The sequence below is a fragment of the Odontesthes bonariensis genome, chromosome 18, assembly GCF_027942865.1.
Source record: "Odontesthes bonariensis isolate fOdoBon6 chromosome 18, fOdoBon6.hap1, whole genome shotgun sequence".
Taxonomy (NCBI): domain Eukaryota; kingdom Metazoa; phylum Chordata; class Actinopteri; order Atheriniformes; family Atherinopsidae; genus Odontesthes; species Odontesthes bonariensis.
In genome coordinates, this window is record NC_134523.1 from 7,947,582 (window position 1) to 7,963,910 (window position 16,329).

Sequence of the window (16,329 nt, forward strand, 5' to 3'; positions counted from 1 at the left end):
GAGAATATGAAGTGGACATAGAAATTAATTGGATTGAGGGATGAGGGGAAAACTGATGGCTCTGTTTCAGGAAATAGTGTAAAAAAAAATTCATCCTGGGTTTATTCAGCCATTGAGACATTTCACTGAATTAATAACCACCTGTGGAAGGGTGTAAATTGTAATTTCCAAATAGACTTTTGCTGGAAAACGTCAGGGAAACAAAAGTAAAACCTTGCGTGTTTTGCAACAGCAGTGAACAATACTGTGCTGCTAGCCCATCTGAACACAAGTGAACGGAGGAAGCTGCTAATAAACGATGATATCCAGTCTGATTGGTGATTAGCATGTGAGAAAAGGCAGGAGGTCCGGAAGCAGAACTCACTAGCTGGCTGTGCCGTACCCTCTCGCTCTGGTGAAACCCACCGACACTGCGACAACGAGGGCTGGAAGACCTGCAGACAAACGGGGGAAGAAAGAAAGATCAAAAGCCTGAAACGGGGGATGAAAGGAAACCCTAATGGGGACGACGAAGCATGTCGGCCAAAAAGGATTCTCCAGTGCGAAAAACTCCACAGGACTCCTCCCATTCAAATGCAAAGCAGCCCTGCAACAGTGTGTAACTCGTGCATATGTGACTGAAACTGACAGCGCGCTCCATAGGAAACCCTCAGCGTCTCTTCATATGCAGTCAGCGGAAGGCTCAGACTATCATTAGTTCCAGGTGTAACCGTCTCGTGGGACCTACACATACGGCGTGAGAATGTTGGCATATGAGAGTGAGAGGCAATGTTAAAAGAATGTTAGGTTTGAGCCAGGAGTGGTCAACAAGTCACGCATTAATTAGATAAATGCACGTGCGCGTATGTGTGTGCAAATGAGAAGGAAAGACTGAGCGTTGCGGGGTGCGTTGCCAGAAAAAAAAGGAAGGAAATATGCTGTGCCCATAATGAGCTTGGCTCTAAAATATTCATGTAATTAACAAAGCTGTGATTATGGCTGCAAATGAAAAGCAATTAGAAAAAGTCCCATTACCATTGATGAATAAGATGGTGGAGAGGCAGGCCGGTCCACCAACCCGCACGCGCATAGTTTCAATTAGTCAACAACAGCATCAATCTAGCGTTTACATGTATATGATATGGTGGGTACACACCTGTGCATTAGACGTGCGCAATCTAAAACCCCAAATCCCCTGTTTCCATAGCGACCGATTGCGGTCACATAATTTGCGGGGAAAACTGCAAAACGGACTCGAGGAGGATAAGACGATGCGCGTTGTGTGCGTCCGCGACTGTGTCAGATAATTCTGCCGCAGCCACTGTATACCCAACACGCACTCTTTAGTATCTCTCCATCTGTGACTGCAGAGCAGGCTGTGCATTCTCTGCCTCTATCAGGTAAGGGCATCAGTGACTTGGCAGATTAGACTGGTGGGATCAATACTGAGTGGAATGGGCAGATTGTCTGCGTCTGCGGTGTTGTAATTTGCAGGGCTATCACAAAGCATCTTCCCTGTGTTGTGCAGATGTTATCATATGCTTTGATTAGGCCCCTAACATCCCAGGTGCCTGTTGCACCAGGTTGTAGTACATTGAGGGGACGGCATAATAGAGTGACACGGAGGCTGCATGGAAAAGGTGATGTACAGCCGAAGGGCACTGAGGAGTGACATCCCATATGCGTCGAATTTATGGAATGACACTCGATACAAATGCGCATATATGAGAAATTTATATCTGGCTAAGTTACAAAAAAAGGTATACATTAAAAACTGTAATGGATGGCTTTGGGGAAACCGAGCAGCAAATAACTGTATACGGAAAAAAACAAATGGGACAAAATGAGAATGGAGGGAATGAAGATTGTCAAGCATAATGCAGGCAACAATTTCAATACTGCAACATAATAAGCTGTTATATTTTATGTAAAACAAGTCTGGCTTGCTGCTCTCCATCACCAATGCATGCCACAAAACAGTGGTTCCATCAGCACTCAATTTGTGAAAGTGTCTTCATTTGCTGAAAAAATCTCTGGCACATCGGGACAGCCTAGACTTTCAGTAAAAGGAACAGCAGAGCGTTGTTATTAGCAGCTGAGAGTAGTGTATGCAACCATGATCCCTAATCTAATAGTTTAAGAGTCTTGCAATTCAAAACAAGTGTTTGTGTCCTAATGAATAGTAACCTTCACGGCTAAAAGAAAACACAGAGCCAAAACTGAAGCGCTTTGTTCTTCAAAAGTCAGTCAAACTCAGTAAAACGTGTGATAAAATAATCAACTGTACAGCAAAAGCAAACAGTTTACCTGTTTGCTTACAATCCATGACTCTGATGTAAAGACCATACCCGCCTCGTTATTTCAGTGCCAATGTTTCCTGAAAAAGACTATTAAGTCTTTTCTTGAAAGTGTTTCAAATGTAATCATCAACTTGACTGTCAAGTTAGTAGTTTGTTAGCCTGTTCACCACTTCTTTTATCCAACTTCCTGGCATGCAGTGTGGTCTTTGTCTAAAGTCCCACACAAAAGTTGAAAACATTTTCATAGTATTTGAGGCAAATTCTTGAGGGAAAAAATGTTGGGAGTGTTTGGAAATGAGGCGTTATACCTGACCCGTCTCTTTATGGCTAATAAGTCAAAAAAAGAGGCAGGTTAGCACTGCAGTAATCCATCTTTTATGTGGGTTCTCTTTAGTTTAGAGGGCAGGTATACACGTATCGCAAGCTAGATGTTGGGTAAAAAAAAAAAAAAGAATTCTTGTATGCGTGTCATCACAAGCTAAATGTAGTTCATGCTGCTTCATTCAGTTTTGGGGTGAATACTGCAATGAAGAAGAGCAAGCTGACTGTATTACACCAGATCAATGACGTGAGCTTTGTGTGTGAGCCTCTACAGCCATGTGGAAGTTAAGAGATGGAAGCTGATGATGGAGGGTCTTTAGCGCAGAAACATTAAACCAGCCAGCTACAGCAGTCAACCATAAACCCCTGCGGGTAGTAGTAGAAGTAGTGCAAGTAGAAACTGAACTTCCTGAACTGTATATTTTAAAGAAATGCGTATAAATGTTGGAGTGCCATTTTCTGGTGATCAGGCATTAAGGCAGGTGTCTTATATGTGTGTGTGTGTGTGTGTGTGTGTGTGTGTGTGTGTGCATACCCCAGCCGAGGCACAAGAAACGCTTGCGAATGAGTCGCGACCTGGTTTTGCCAATGACGGCCAGGTAGGATTGCCACGCCTCAGTTAGCACCCAGCAGAAAGATGCCAAGAAGAAGAAATGCAAGAAGGCAGCAGTCACCGTGCAGAGGCCCTGAAGTGGAAAGAAAGTTATCGAGAAAGAGAGATATTGAGCAGGAAAAGAAAAAAGAAAACAAGGGAATTGAGTTAGCAGAGAAAATTTGAATCTCCGTAAAACAAAAGAGCAATCAGAAAACAGAAAAAAAGGCAGTCTGAAAAAGTACATCGGCTACTGCATACAGGAAATGGTTTTCAATCCGGCTTGAATGTGTTCTTCAGTTTGATTGATTTTGACCAGCACACAGTGAAACCTTGTTTAGTCAGAAAACTCGCTTTGTCAAAAAGCACCAGTCTGCTACTTTTGAGTAGCAGACTGGTGTTTTTTGACAAAGCGAACTTGCATTAACCTAGTCTACTGTTGAACTCTGTGAGCGGTGACATTTTTGTTTCTAACGGCATTAAAAGAGGCCCGATCAGCTACAATATAACTGAACTCATCCTGTCTGACTAGTTTTCATGTGGAAACCCTGCTGCAATGTGTGTTGGTGAGTATCCTTGTGTGGCTGTGGCTTCACCTTGCTGAGCGTTTGAGATTGTCCAACCAAAATCAATAAATTGGAGGCCAGGATGGAGAAGACGAAATTCACCAAGATGATTGATCTCTCCGATCGGATATACCTACAGAGCAGAGGATGAAAAAGAGCGAAAGAGGACGGGGGTGAGATAAGCAGTATTGACAAACTGATGGTCTGAATGGCAGCCTTTTAGAGAATGCAGTCATTAGCTTGATTTGCCATCTGTCATGTGTGTTGCCAAAACAAAGGGAGGGGAAAAAAGACCTAATCATCACCACTGCCTGCTCTAGCTGGACCATTTGTTCCTCATTAGGCCTCATTGCAGTTTTGGCCACCACAGATGACACACACACAAAATAGAATTTCTGAATTTACGCTGGGAAATTGGGAGGGGACGTGTGAGTACCGACACTGCCATGACACCATCAAATAGGTGCGTGAGCGTGTGCACTCACCTCCAGAAGGCAGCGTAGATTAGCAGCAGGATGAGCAGAGCGGTGCAGGAGACTCCACACCCCACCATGAGGGGCACAGAGGGCATGCTCGCAGGACCCATGTCCTAAACGGAAAGATAAGGGAGAGATGGTGGGTGCTGATATTTAACGCAGGTTTCTTTACAAACCTCAAGTGTTGCATTTTGGTCAACAAAGCCCATTTTATTATGGCTGCTTCTGTCATGTGACATATTTAGAGATTAAAAAGACGGATAGATGGAGACGGCTGTCTATTTTCATGGACAGATTAAAGTGACTCCTGGCACATTTCCTGCATAGCACTTTCAGCTTCTATTAACTCTTACAATCCCTTTGGTAGCTCCCACTAATTATACGCAATTACCTTTAATTACCTTTACAAGATTCTGTTACTGTAAATGAAGGTGGATAATGACACATAATTACCCTTCTCTGAGAGTTGCTTTTCGTCCGACGAACGGAAGCTATCTGGACCACTATAGAACTTTTACGAGGCCTCTTACAGACCTTATAAGTATAATGATAGTCTCAATTTACTGTTCTTTACTATGACTGACATGTGTGGCTAGCCAACAGTGAGGTGAATGTACTCTGTATATTTCAGGCTTGTGTATTAGCGTAAAGGAACTGGACCGTGTAGCATAATTAAGCTCAATGGCCCACTTCTGCTCCCAGGGTGTGCCTTTGAAAGGATGGTGAACAGACAAATGAAGCTGCATGTAAATCCCATATCCCGCAGCGACCCAAATGGGCTTGATGTTTGTCCTGATTTCGCATTCTCAATCACGCAATTTACCTCAATTTACCTCCCGCGGTGGCTCTAGTCCTTTCCTTTCATCCCAAAGATTCGTCAAAGTACGATCAAACAGCGCAACGTGTCTTTTACTGCAAGTAAAGCACATGCTCGCACACAAAGGCAGGTCCAGGCAGATGTGCTAAGTAATTGAAAGCGAGTGTTTAAGCTGCAAGAATGTGTGCCTATGTCTTTTACAAGCTGAGTGCAGAGGACTGATGCAGGAAAGAGGAGTTTTTTATTCCCTCAGAGAGGAATCAAGAGTGCAACGTGAAAAGTATGAGTAGGAGAGAAATTCTGAGAGATGCAGTGGAATGTGTTAAGGACCAGTAAGTGAAAAGAAAAAGACGTAGTGGAAAGAAACAGGCAGAGAGGAAGAAAAGCGGGAGAAAGTCAAAGCTTCCCTGTCTGTAGTTTTTCCCTGGCCCATCAAAGGAGGCCAATTTCTCCAGGGGAAAGTGGAATCGTCGGGAATACCAATATGGCGTGCACACAAGATCTCAGGGAAGGAGAACGGAGGTGAAACATAATCAAAACTGCTTCATAAGACAGGATAGCCACAAAAAAAAGAGAGCATGCGACGAGCATCTGCTCAGGAATAGGGAAGGGTTAGGAGGAGGGCGAGAGACGCCAGAGACTGATTGTGTTTGATATTATGTAGAGACGAAGGACAAAGGATACAGAGACGTTGGTGCTTTGAGGTCTGACATGGGGAATGACAAGCATGCATAAACACACACGCATGATTACTGGATTTCTTCTTGCATTTGTCTTAAATTAGCCTCTAGATGAAAAATAAAACAACATTCTTACTTGTAATACATCTAAAAACTGTCTTCGTGGGGTCAAATTGTCCGATAGGATGTTATAAAATTGATAAAAACTAATCATTGCATCAATTTTGCCACATGGAGGAAATGTACAGAGGAAACAGCCCTACAAAGAGACTGAAACTTACACACAATCACATCAGGTCCGAGGTCACATTTCGTCCCATAAATGCATGCCCTAAAAAACATAGAGTGGTAAGACGTTGCAGTTGGATGAGATGTGCGGCTGTGTTTTGTGTGTGCTCGTAGCGTAAAACACAGTCAGAGTACAGATTAGAAAGAGTGTGCTATGGCTCTGTTGTATATGGCCAGGCTCCACTGGGCAGCTTGGGTGCCATGTGATAGAGAAGAAAGCTATTTTCAGCTCAGGAAGTTTAACCTACTTATCTCCTCTCACTCACACTCACCGCTCCCTCCTCTCCTACCTATCCTGCTGTCACCCCTTCCCTCCCTTTCTCTCCCTCTCTGCGTCCTTCACTCTTCCCCCATTTCCTTCACTTCTGACTCACGCATCACTCCACCACCTTTTCTGTAGTGAGGAAAACATGATGATTTACAGCTCTAAAATTACACGTCAGTGCAACTGGTCACGCATCCTCCATAGGGGATTACTAGAGAACTTGCATTAAGTGTACATATCCTTGTGATCATCAGCACCATGCACATGTAACACACATGTTGCTGTCCAAACGCTTATCCTCTTATCTTATAACTTGTATCCTCCAATCATCCAAAAACATGCTTTTTAGGTTCATTGGTTATTCTAAATTGACAGTAAGAGCGAGTGCGCTTGGTTGTTTGTTTCATTAGTCTCTGTGTTGGACTGGCGACCTGTCCAATGTGTCCCCTACCTCTTTGTCTGATGGCAGCTGGGATAATCTCCAACCTCCCGTAAACTTAAACTGGATGAAGCATCCATCCATCCATTTTCTATACCGCTGAATCCGTCGGTCGGGTTGCGGGGGGGCTGGAGCCTATCCCAGCGGTCATTGGGCGAGAGGCAGGGTTCACCCTGGACAGGTCGCCAGTCCATCACAGGGCCACACAGAGACAAACAAGACAAACACACTCCTAAGGACAATTTTAGAGACACCAATTAACCTAACATGCATGTTTTTGGACAGTGGGAGGAAGCCAGAGTACCCGGAGAGAACCCACGCATACACGGGGAGAACATGCAAACTCCACACAGAAAGGCCCCAGCCGGGAGTTGAACCTGGAACCTTCTTGCTGTGAGGTGATGGTGCTAACCACCACACCACTGTGGATGAAGCAGGAATAGAAAATGTTTGTAGGCTAGATTTAAAATGCTAACTCCAGCTAATTAGCATGAAGCACCAAAAAAAAAAATCAACCAAGCCTGGAAACGTAATAATTGCTCTGCCCCAGGCATGGGTGAACTCCATACTTTCTGGGCGAAGCTGCCCAATATTTTTATATTGATTGGTTAAATAATCCTTTGTATCAAATAGGATTCACACTTAAGAATTTTCTTACTCTCGTAAGTGTGTTAGCAACTTTTAGCTTAAACTTCACCACTTCAGTCGAGTCTCCTTTCTTTTACGAAAGCTGGAACATGCAGCTGTTTGCAGACAAAAGATTCAGTAAACCCACGATGACCAAACAATCAACTACAAGTTACAAGCAGTTCGCAAGTTAGCAAGTGCTCTTTGCTGAGTGTCTTTGGCCCATCTATGTCGTGAAAATGCTAGGATCTTTATGAGATGCTTAATAATTCTTAAAAGGAACAAATACACAAATATGGATACAGAGACAGTTAAAATGTAGGTGGCAACTTCCGGTCAAATACTTTTCTTGATTAATTTAGCAAAGTCTCAAGGGGTTTAGCTTGACAGGTAATGAGGCTTGTCAGTGGCCTCAAACCTAACCATAAGCTTCCTTCAGTTGTCACAACCTGTAAGTCTGACTTAATAACATAAAAAGTGAAGCCTCCATATCACCCACCGGCCTTACTTTTTATCGGGGCTACTTTTTAATCAAATTTTTCTTCATGGTACTGTGGATTAATTATAGACACACCGTTACAGACCTTGTTGGATCACAAATGGTCACATTTGGTTGTATGTGTTTGACAAAATATTGGTATTACATATAAAAAACAAAACAAAAAGGAAAATCGAGTCCGTCAAAACACATGAAGTCTGACTTCCTGCTTCTAACAAAATGTTAAAAATAAAAGATCCTCAGACTGCACCAAAAAATTGATAATGTCAAAAACTAGACTTTTCTCTGAGTCATAAGTATGTAACCAAAAATGGAGTTAACATGTTATTGCCGTGGCCGAGCCCAGCCATTATGCATCTTCATGATGTGCAGCTAAATCATTTCACCGTTTTAAGAACCAATCTGGTCTCTCTCTTAGATAACCTTCAATTAATGCAGTAACTGGAGTCCTACTATATCTAAAAAACTCCTACCCTTTAACTACAGTTGACAAGTGTATGATATTTGCATAGTGCGACCTATGAGAATTGCTTTGTCCACAGCAGGCTTTGTTTTCTATCTCAACACTGTCTCCAGTTATAATGAGTTCAAACATGAGCTGTCATCTTGCCATCCCTATCTGTAGTCAAAATCAGGAGCGGTGGCCATCAATAGTCTAAATAATACGCAGAGCTCTCAAATGTTTCCATTCTGATTGCGTGCCTTCAGCACTAATGTTAGCAAACAGATTGGATTCTTTCCGAGCAGAGCCAATCATCTTCATGAGCACGACTGGGCTAAAACGCAGTTAACGAGGCAGGTACGTGCAGCTGTGAGAAATCCTTTACAGGACGAAAAAAAAAAAATCACTCCCGAAACTGTGCTTTGAGAAAATTGCTCTGACGCAGTAATTGGCTTATAAATAAATTATAGAGAAGCATAAAAATAACTAAATGAGAAAAAGAAACCTCCTCGTCTTTATGCTCGCTGTATCATTTTCCTCCTTCCCAGCCGATATGTTTGTTTACGTGCTCATTGACGCTGGCTGAATCAAGGTCTCAGGTGCTGTTTGAACCACTGACCTCTTCACCAACGTTTACGGTTACCTGCTTCGGCGAGTACAAGCCACGAATCCCACTGTGGTAATGAAAACAAGCGTGAAAGGCGCACTTGAAAGCTGTAATTAATTTCCATGTCAACACGACTTGGACAGCAACTCGCAAACGCTCGCATGAGCGTGGAGAAAAAAAGGTGTAAGTCAGTTTATTGACTCGAGGCACAAAATGTTAAACTGACTTAAAGAAAACCCAATGCTTCCCTAAAAACACCAAATCCCATGATCCACTGAGCATGAGCACTGTGGGACCAAGACATGTCTGTAGGGTTTAATATCCCACTGAGGTCATTTCAAGAATAAGCAACTTGGGTCTGTTGTGTAGCTTCGTGATCTCACTCTCTCAATCAGCTCCTCCTTCTCGCTCGCTCTCATAATTTTTTTCTGAAATACAAACCTCTGTCGTGTCTGATAGTGACAGTTTCTCTATAGAGACTAAACCACATACTGCAGAACACACAAAAATACACATGCGGAAATCTCAGAGGCTATAGAAAGTAAACAGGATTAACTGGCTATCCTTTGCTCCACTGTAAACGGCCTGTAATTTCAACACTGCTTCTAAGTCTCTCCATCTCTTTCTGCCCTCTCTCCCCCCTTCCTTTTTCTATTAAACATGGAGGTTAATCCCCAGCCCCCCTTGACCTCTAGCACCATGGCCCAGGATAAGCTGTCAGAGCTGGGCTGCTGATACTCCGCTCTGCTGCCACAGTCTGAGCATTTCGTAGAAGCGTAGAGGTGTCCTAAGAACTTCTACACGAAATGTGTATTTTTGAGTTCGCATCTCTGTATGTGGCAGTATATATTTATATATACAGTATATATATATATATTTTTTTTTTCCAATTTGCCCCTCCGTCCCCTTTCACAGAATCCAATCTCTGCTGGAGTAAAAAGCTACCTCTGGAGCACCCTCAAGCAACAAAGTGCACTCAACTCCAGCACTAGCACCTCCTGTCAGAGAGCCATTGACACAAAAACACTGACCCATACCTTCCAGTCCTCTGCACTGGGCTTAATGGTAGTACTGGGGGTCGAGTGATGGCTCGCTAATGACATCCACACTCTTCATTGATGTCACAAAATGCCACAAAAGTCAATGGACTTTCCCTCCAAGCTCACTTTCACTCATTACCTCCGAGCCGCCTGCTGAGTGGAGAGGGAAAAGTCAATATTGTTCAGCTGGAAGAGGAGTCACGGGATGCAGAAACGTCAGCTGGAATGACCGCTCAGCATAAAAGGTCATAGCCATCATGTTTCTCCATATTAGGGGAATTTATGCTCCGTAACAGGTTCCAGACCTCTGTGAAGTAATTCTCGCTTTTAGCGACGGAATAATGAATAACAGCAGTTACTCACCCTAAGGCCATCACCTTATTTTGACCCTCTTAACACCCAGTGAAAAAGAAGGAGGGAAAGGCAGGTGGTAGAGCAGAAGGGAATAATAACCTCTACATTACAGTGTACAATAAATATTTCCAGCTTACAAGCCAGCTGAATATGTGAGGTTTTGTCTCACATAGCCAGACCTATTACCTCAACGCTGAATCAGCACCGTGGAAAGGTCTGATTGCACCCCTTGTCATTCTACTACAAGGGGGGGGGGGAAGCAGAGTTTTTTGTATTTCTTTTGGATGCAGTAGCTGCGCCCTTTGGAAATAGTTTGGAACTCCGTTTGCACACGGCGACATTAAAACTGTTCAATCTCCTTGAAAAGAAGACTTCAGAAAAGTGAAAATATACAATGTGAGTGTTAACCGGGAGTTTCCTTTCACAGATATAAAAGAGAAAGTCCTTTATAAATCTCCACAGGGTTTTGTTCATTCATGCCGATGCAACCTCAAATTGCATTTGAAAAATATGAGACCTCTAGTGGTTATGGGAGAAATTGCATGTACAGTGTAAAAATGCTATTCAAAACGTTGATGGTCGTGTTGTCTAAGAAAGTGTTTTAGCTTTAACCGTCACGTTTTTTTTGTTTTTTTTAACCCTAACCAAGTATTGTTATTGTTTAAACCCAACCCGGAAGTGAAAAATGTGTTCTAGTAAAGTCCATTTGTCTTGTTAACTGAATGTAACTCAGACGCCATCATATTTTGGTTTTCAACGCGTGTCATGAATGTGTGAATGACTGAAGGAACTGTACGTTACCATGCTATTCAATCCCCCTCGCTCCTCCTTACGACGACTTTGTCACTTCATAAAGGAAACATTTGATGAAGACGTTTGCTCTGATGTGAAGTTTCATCTCCCTCCCTGTTGCTTGTAGGGGCCGTACTTTAAAGGGGTTGTAGTTAAGTGAACAACCAAACAACCCACATGATTGTTTCAATTGAAGGACACGTTGAATGAAAATACATACACAAACATATCCATATACATATATATATATATACATAAAAAACAATGACTTTGGTGAAGTCACTGATCACTACTAGAGTCTGAAGTATGTAGTTATCCTAAGTTTTTCTTTTTTCCCAGTTGCAGCAAAATAAGACTGAACACAAGCAAAATGCTAATCTCAAATCTTAACCTGTCTACACAATATCTCGAGGGACTATCTATTGTCTTAGTTGCATATCATGGTCGTGGCAGGGGGGCAGAAGAGCTGCTTGTACCACCCTGTCCACAGCATCTCCCTCCAATCCCACCTAAGGGAATTCCAGCTGCTTCGAGGCCAGCTGGGAGATATAATCCCTCATACAAGTCCTGGGTTGGCTCTTAATCAGCTCCATGTTCCCAGGAAACCTCTGCAGGGAGGCGCAAATCTGGTGCTCATCAGGTTCCCTCACCACATCAGCTAGTTCCTCTAAATGAGGAGGAGCAGCGGGCCGCCTCTGAACTTTATTTCAAATTCCCTTTTTCAAAACGTCTCTCCTGATCGCGTAGAGTACGGCCGGCCACCCCCGCAGAGAAAATTAATTCCAAACACTTACTTTACAGACCTTGTTTCTTTGGTCATCAGCTAAAGTTGAGGGGTCATGGGAGATGACATAGAAGGATACAGCCTCATTAACGGCAAAGGTTGCAGCAAACCTATCACGACCCGGACATACGTAAACTCCTCAAGCTGTTTTATTCTCACTCATTTAAACTGAGTGGAGCCGGGCCCCTCTTGTTTGGGAGAGAGATTTTATAACTCAGCTGCATCTGCTGAGTTAGACTATTTGTCAGAACACGATATAATTTGAGAATCCATTTTCTTTAGTATGGGCAGGCCAACCAATACTTTAGTCAGTTTGGCTTGTAAATTGATTTTAAGATTAATTAAAGTGATTCCAAGCAATGGTCAAAGATAGCGGGCGCTTGGATGACTGCATACAAACCTGACTGTTTTACAAATGTCCTATTACAGTAGAATGGTAGAGGGCATTAACAGTATGATTCTTTGAACTTTTTAATAGAATTTCTTCAAATTTTTAGAATCTTCAGCCTCCCATTAATGTACCTTCCACTAATCCCCTTTGTATGTATTTACAAACCAGTCAAAGGTAGCAGAAACAATGCATGAAACCCACATTACACAGAATCCACCTCTTTTGTTGAAATTGAGATCTCTCGTGTGAATAAAAGTTCATTATTCGCCTATTTTGGTCCCTCTCAGATCCTCAGGGAAATATCTGACTATTGCGCTGATAAATCCTGCTTTGCGTTCACCTGCTAATTGCTGACCCTGCTCGTCTTTTATTCTGTCATGTCCAGGGAAAGCATGATGCAGTTGAAAGGGATTTAAAGCTTTAATATGGAAAAGAGCGGTCGGCTGTAGCCGATAACAGTAAAGTTGTCGGCAGTCCTCTAAACAGTGAGGTGACAGATTTTTAAAAATTAAAGGCTCATTGCGTAGCACCAGTGAGTGCTATATAGAAGTAATGTTTTACACTGAAAAGGTCAGACAGGGAATTGATGTCCACATAAAGCCGCGGCTCTTTATCTCTGCAGGAGGAGTTGGCAAAGCGTAACTTCTAACATCCACTTTTCCTTCTCTCTAACTCTGTCTCTTGTCCCTCTGCTCGCCAGGCTGCCTTCTCTGTTGGTTGAATATTTCCTCCCCCTGAATTTTCCACGTTCACTTTCCATTCCTCCGATGCACAAAGTTACACTCCAGTGCTAACTGAGCGCCTGTTTTGCTGGCTCATTTAATTTTTTTTAGGGCTGGGCAACGATTAAAAATTTTAATCGAATTAATCACATGATTTCCCTGATTAATCATGATTAATCGCAAAATCCAAAAATTCATTCAAAAGTAGTGTATAGCTTTTAGCATTTAGTTTTATTTTAAATGTGCTGCCATATGAATGAAAGTGCCATAACATTTGTTGTGCAAACACACTTTTAACATCAGCATCTTTCTGTAGTTTTTATGTAGAAGCCTCGCTCCACTGTCTGTTTCCTTGAATGACTTGCTGCTATCAGTTGTGTGTTTTGCCTTTAAGTGATATTTTAGACTGGAACTACTACGCTGAGAAGACAATTCAACTTGGCAGTGTTTACAGATGACTTTGGTTCTGTCGACTCCGCCGTCTGGAAGAACTTTAAAATGAAAATGGCCGAGTAAAAGTTCCGTACCCTTCTCCATGTTTGGTGGATCCGTCAATTACTTTCGTTTCCGGTTCCGCAGCAGACAGCAACAGAGTTTTACAAAATAAAAGCCTGTGAGCAACAGACTTTTAAAATAATAAAATAAATAATAAAACCTGCGCTAATGCGCGATAAAATATTTATCGGCGTTAAATAATTAACGAGTTAACGCGATAATAACGAGTTAACTCGCCCAGCCCTATTTTTTTAAACCAAACATTAAGAGGGAAAATTGCAAAGATATCCGACATGCCGTACCTTTTTACACCCTGTGATGATGCAGTATAGTCACTCTCCTGGTGGGAAAGTTGGTTGCAAGCAACTAGAAAACGAGAGCTAAATGGGTAGTTTTGTGACCACGAGACACAGAGCTGTGATACAGGGGGAGAACAACTAAAAGTGTTAACAAGGTAAAAAGGATGAGAAAAGAAGTGACAATGGGGAGCCATTAATGGGTAATGCAGCTAAAAAAAATAAGTGCATTAAGAAAGTGTGTAGAAATGAAAGGCCATATTGGGTGAATATGGATGAAAGGTGTGAAATGAATGGGATGATGGTGTGGGAGGCCAGGGTTGGGGAGTAACGGATTACATGTAACGGCGTTACGGTAAAAGGATACAAAATAAAAGTAACTGTAATCCGTTACAGTACAAGCAAAAAAGATGTACTCAGATTACAGTTACATTCAGTGAGAATGGGGGTTACTTAACAGGATTACAATTTGTGCGAGGTTGCAGTGACAGAAGTACCGAGCGGCAGGGTCGGACTGGGGAAAAAAAACGGCCCTGGCAATTTTCCCCGGGACCAGCCCCCCTCAGTATTAATTAGTATCTCCAATCTAATTAAATAAAAATAAAAAAAACGAGCACAGACCGCTCATACAGTCAATGGCACGTACCCATAGAAAAAATACACACTCTCACACACATCACACAACCTGACTATCGACTGCTAACAACCATGATCAGTAACCTACACAAACCCAGACACATAATGGCTCGGCGGCCAGCAATCGGATAAACCAATGAAGTGAATCAATCCTGTGAAAGAATGAAAACAAGTGAATGAAACCTGCACTCACCCATTATGAAGTTAACTCTGCCAGCCCCATAATCTTGCCCCTGCTCAGCCAACTCCTTGACGTCGGGTATGTTGGTAACGTTACGGCGGCTAGCATTAGCAACGAGGCTGCTAGGCTTGCTAAATCGGTAAGCATTAGGCTACTGAAGAAAGCTAGTCTTTTTAGCTACGTTATATTATCATCTTTCTTCTCGGCTATAAGTTAACCTTTGTTTACGGCCACTGGCCCTAACCTGACGCGCTAGCTGTCAAATCACCGGAAGTTTTCACCGGAAGTACTGGCGCACACACACAAGCAAAGGTGTGCAAAGAAAAATAAAATGTGATGTAAAAGTCTTACTTTGCTTATTTATTACTAAAGTAAAGCACTTCATTGTCATTGCACATGTATTAATGAAATGCAGTTTGGCATCTTATCAGGTGTAACGCGTGCAGATTGTATAGCATGCAGTATTTAGAGATAAAATGCAGTTATTTACAGCTAGTGTAAGGAAAGATGGTTAATAGATATGTGCAGAATAGATCAATTACCTAGGGAAATGCATGTATGTGCAGAGAATGTATAATGTAGTTATGGCAGTACAATGAAAAGAAAAATAGCATGGTATAAATAAATGTGATAAATACAGATGGAATCATACAGATAATAGGCTACCATAAATAGGTAAAAGTAATCCAAAAGTAATCCAAAAGTAATTAGTTACATTACTTTTTTTAAGTAATCCAAAAAGTTACACTACAATTACATTTTAAACAAGGTAACTTGTAACTGTAACGGATTACATTTTTAAAGTAACTTACCCAACACTGTGGGAGGCTATGCAATAACGACTTAGAGTCTTCCGGAGGAAGATGGCGGCGATGAGAAGAAGGGAAAGCAAGAGCCGTCACGTATTTTTATGACCATTAGCACAATAATGGAGATCTGAAGAGGCATTAGGCCTACCCCTCACTGCTAAAAAGCCTTCTTTAATAATGTCAAACACACTCTGCGGCCCACAATATTTATTTATAGAAACGTAGGTTCTGTGATGCAGGCAAAACTCACACCCTGACACAATGAAATCTCTTGACGCCTCTCCTCTCTCACGTCGTGTGGGGATAGCTCGGCGAACAGCGTGGCCTTTATCGAGTTCATGCTCAAACAAAAGTTGCGTCATGCGCTGCGTGACGGCATCAATATGTAATTGGACAAGCAAAGACGCAGGGATTTAAAATGGCATAATTTACGGGACTGTGGAAAACTTCAAAACTGACAGCAACATTCAAGCTGCACCCATTTTCTTGCAAGATATACAGAAAGAGACATCGCAGTCAAACTCAACCAATCATATCAGCATCGCCCATCCACATCTTTCCATAAAAAATAACAAGTGACCAAATAAGAAGCTGTTGTGCTTCGACAGGAATGGCAGCGAAAGTCAGTACAGAAACTTGTCAGCCCACTGACCTGGCCGCTAGTAGTAGCTGCCTCGTTACCCTCTCCCCATCCCCAAGTCTGGATGTGCCAAGAGGCCATGCACTGAGGACTTACCGGGTCTTTAGCTTGCTGCGCTAACACGGCGTAGGTGGATATCCTGCTGCACAGGCATTTGGTGTGGACAGTGTTTGACGCGAGCGTTTGGCAGCCTTCTGTGCCCCAGTTTTCTGCGCCAGCTTCCCTGGAGGTAGGGAGAAGGGGGGTGGGGGTTGACACATGGGACATAAACAGTCACTGTGAGACAAACAC

The 16,329-nt window shown here is 42.6% G+C and overlaps 1 protein-coding gene across 13 annotated transcripts in view; it reads right to left on the bottom strand.

Annotated features, from left to right (window-relative positions):
- Positions 1 to 16,329, bottom strand: part of adgrb2 (adhesion G protein-coupled receptor B2) — a 253,955-nt gene that overhangs the window by 47,195 nt on the left and 190,431 nt on the right. For all 13 annotated transcript variants that reach the window (XM_075449014.1, XM_075449024.1, XM_075449016.1 and 10 more), the window contains exons 16-20: positions 16,135 to 16,261; positions 4,244 to 4,347; positions 3,789 to 3,891; positions 3,136 to 3,286; positions 365 to 434 (exon numbers count right to left, since the gene is read on the bottom strand). In XM_075449014.1, coding sequence (XP_075305129.1) covers positions 365 to 434; positions 3,136 to 3,286; positions 3,789 to 3,891; positions 4,244 to 4,347; positions 16,135 to 16,261 — 555 coding nt within the window. The remainder of the gene's footprint in view (positions 1 to 364; positions 435 to 3,135; positions 3,287 to 3,788; positions 3,892 to 4,243; positions 4,348 to 16,134; positions 16,262 to 16,329) is intronic.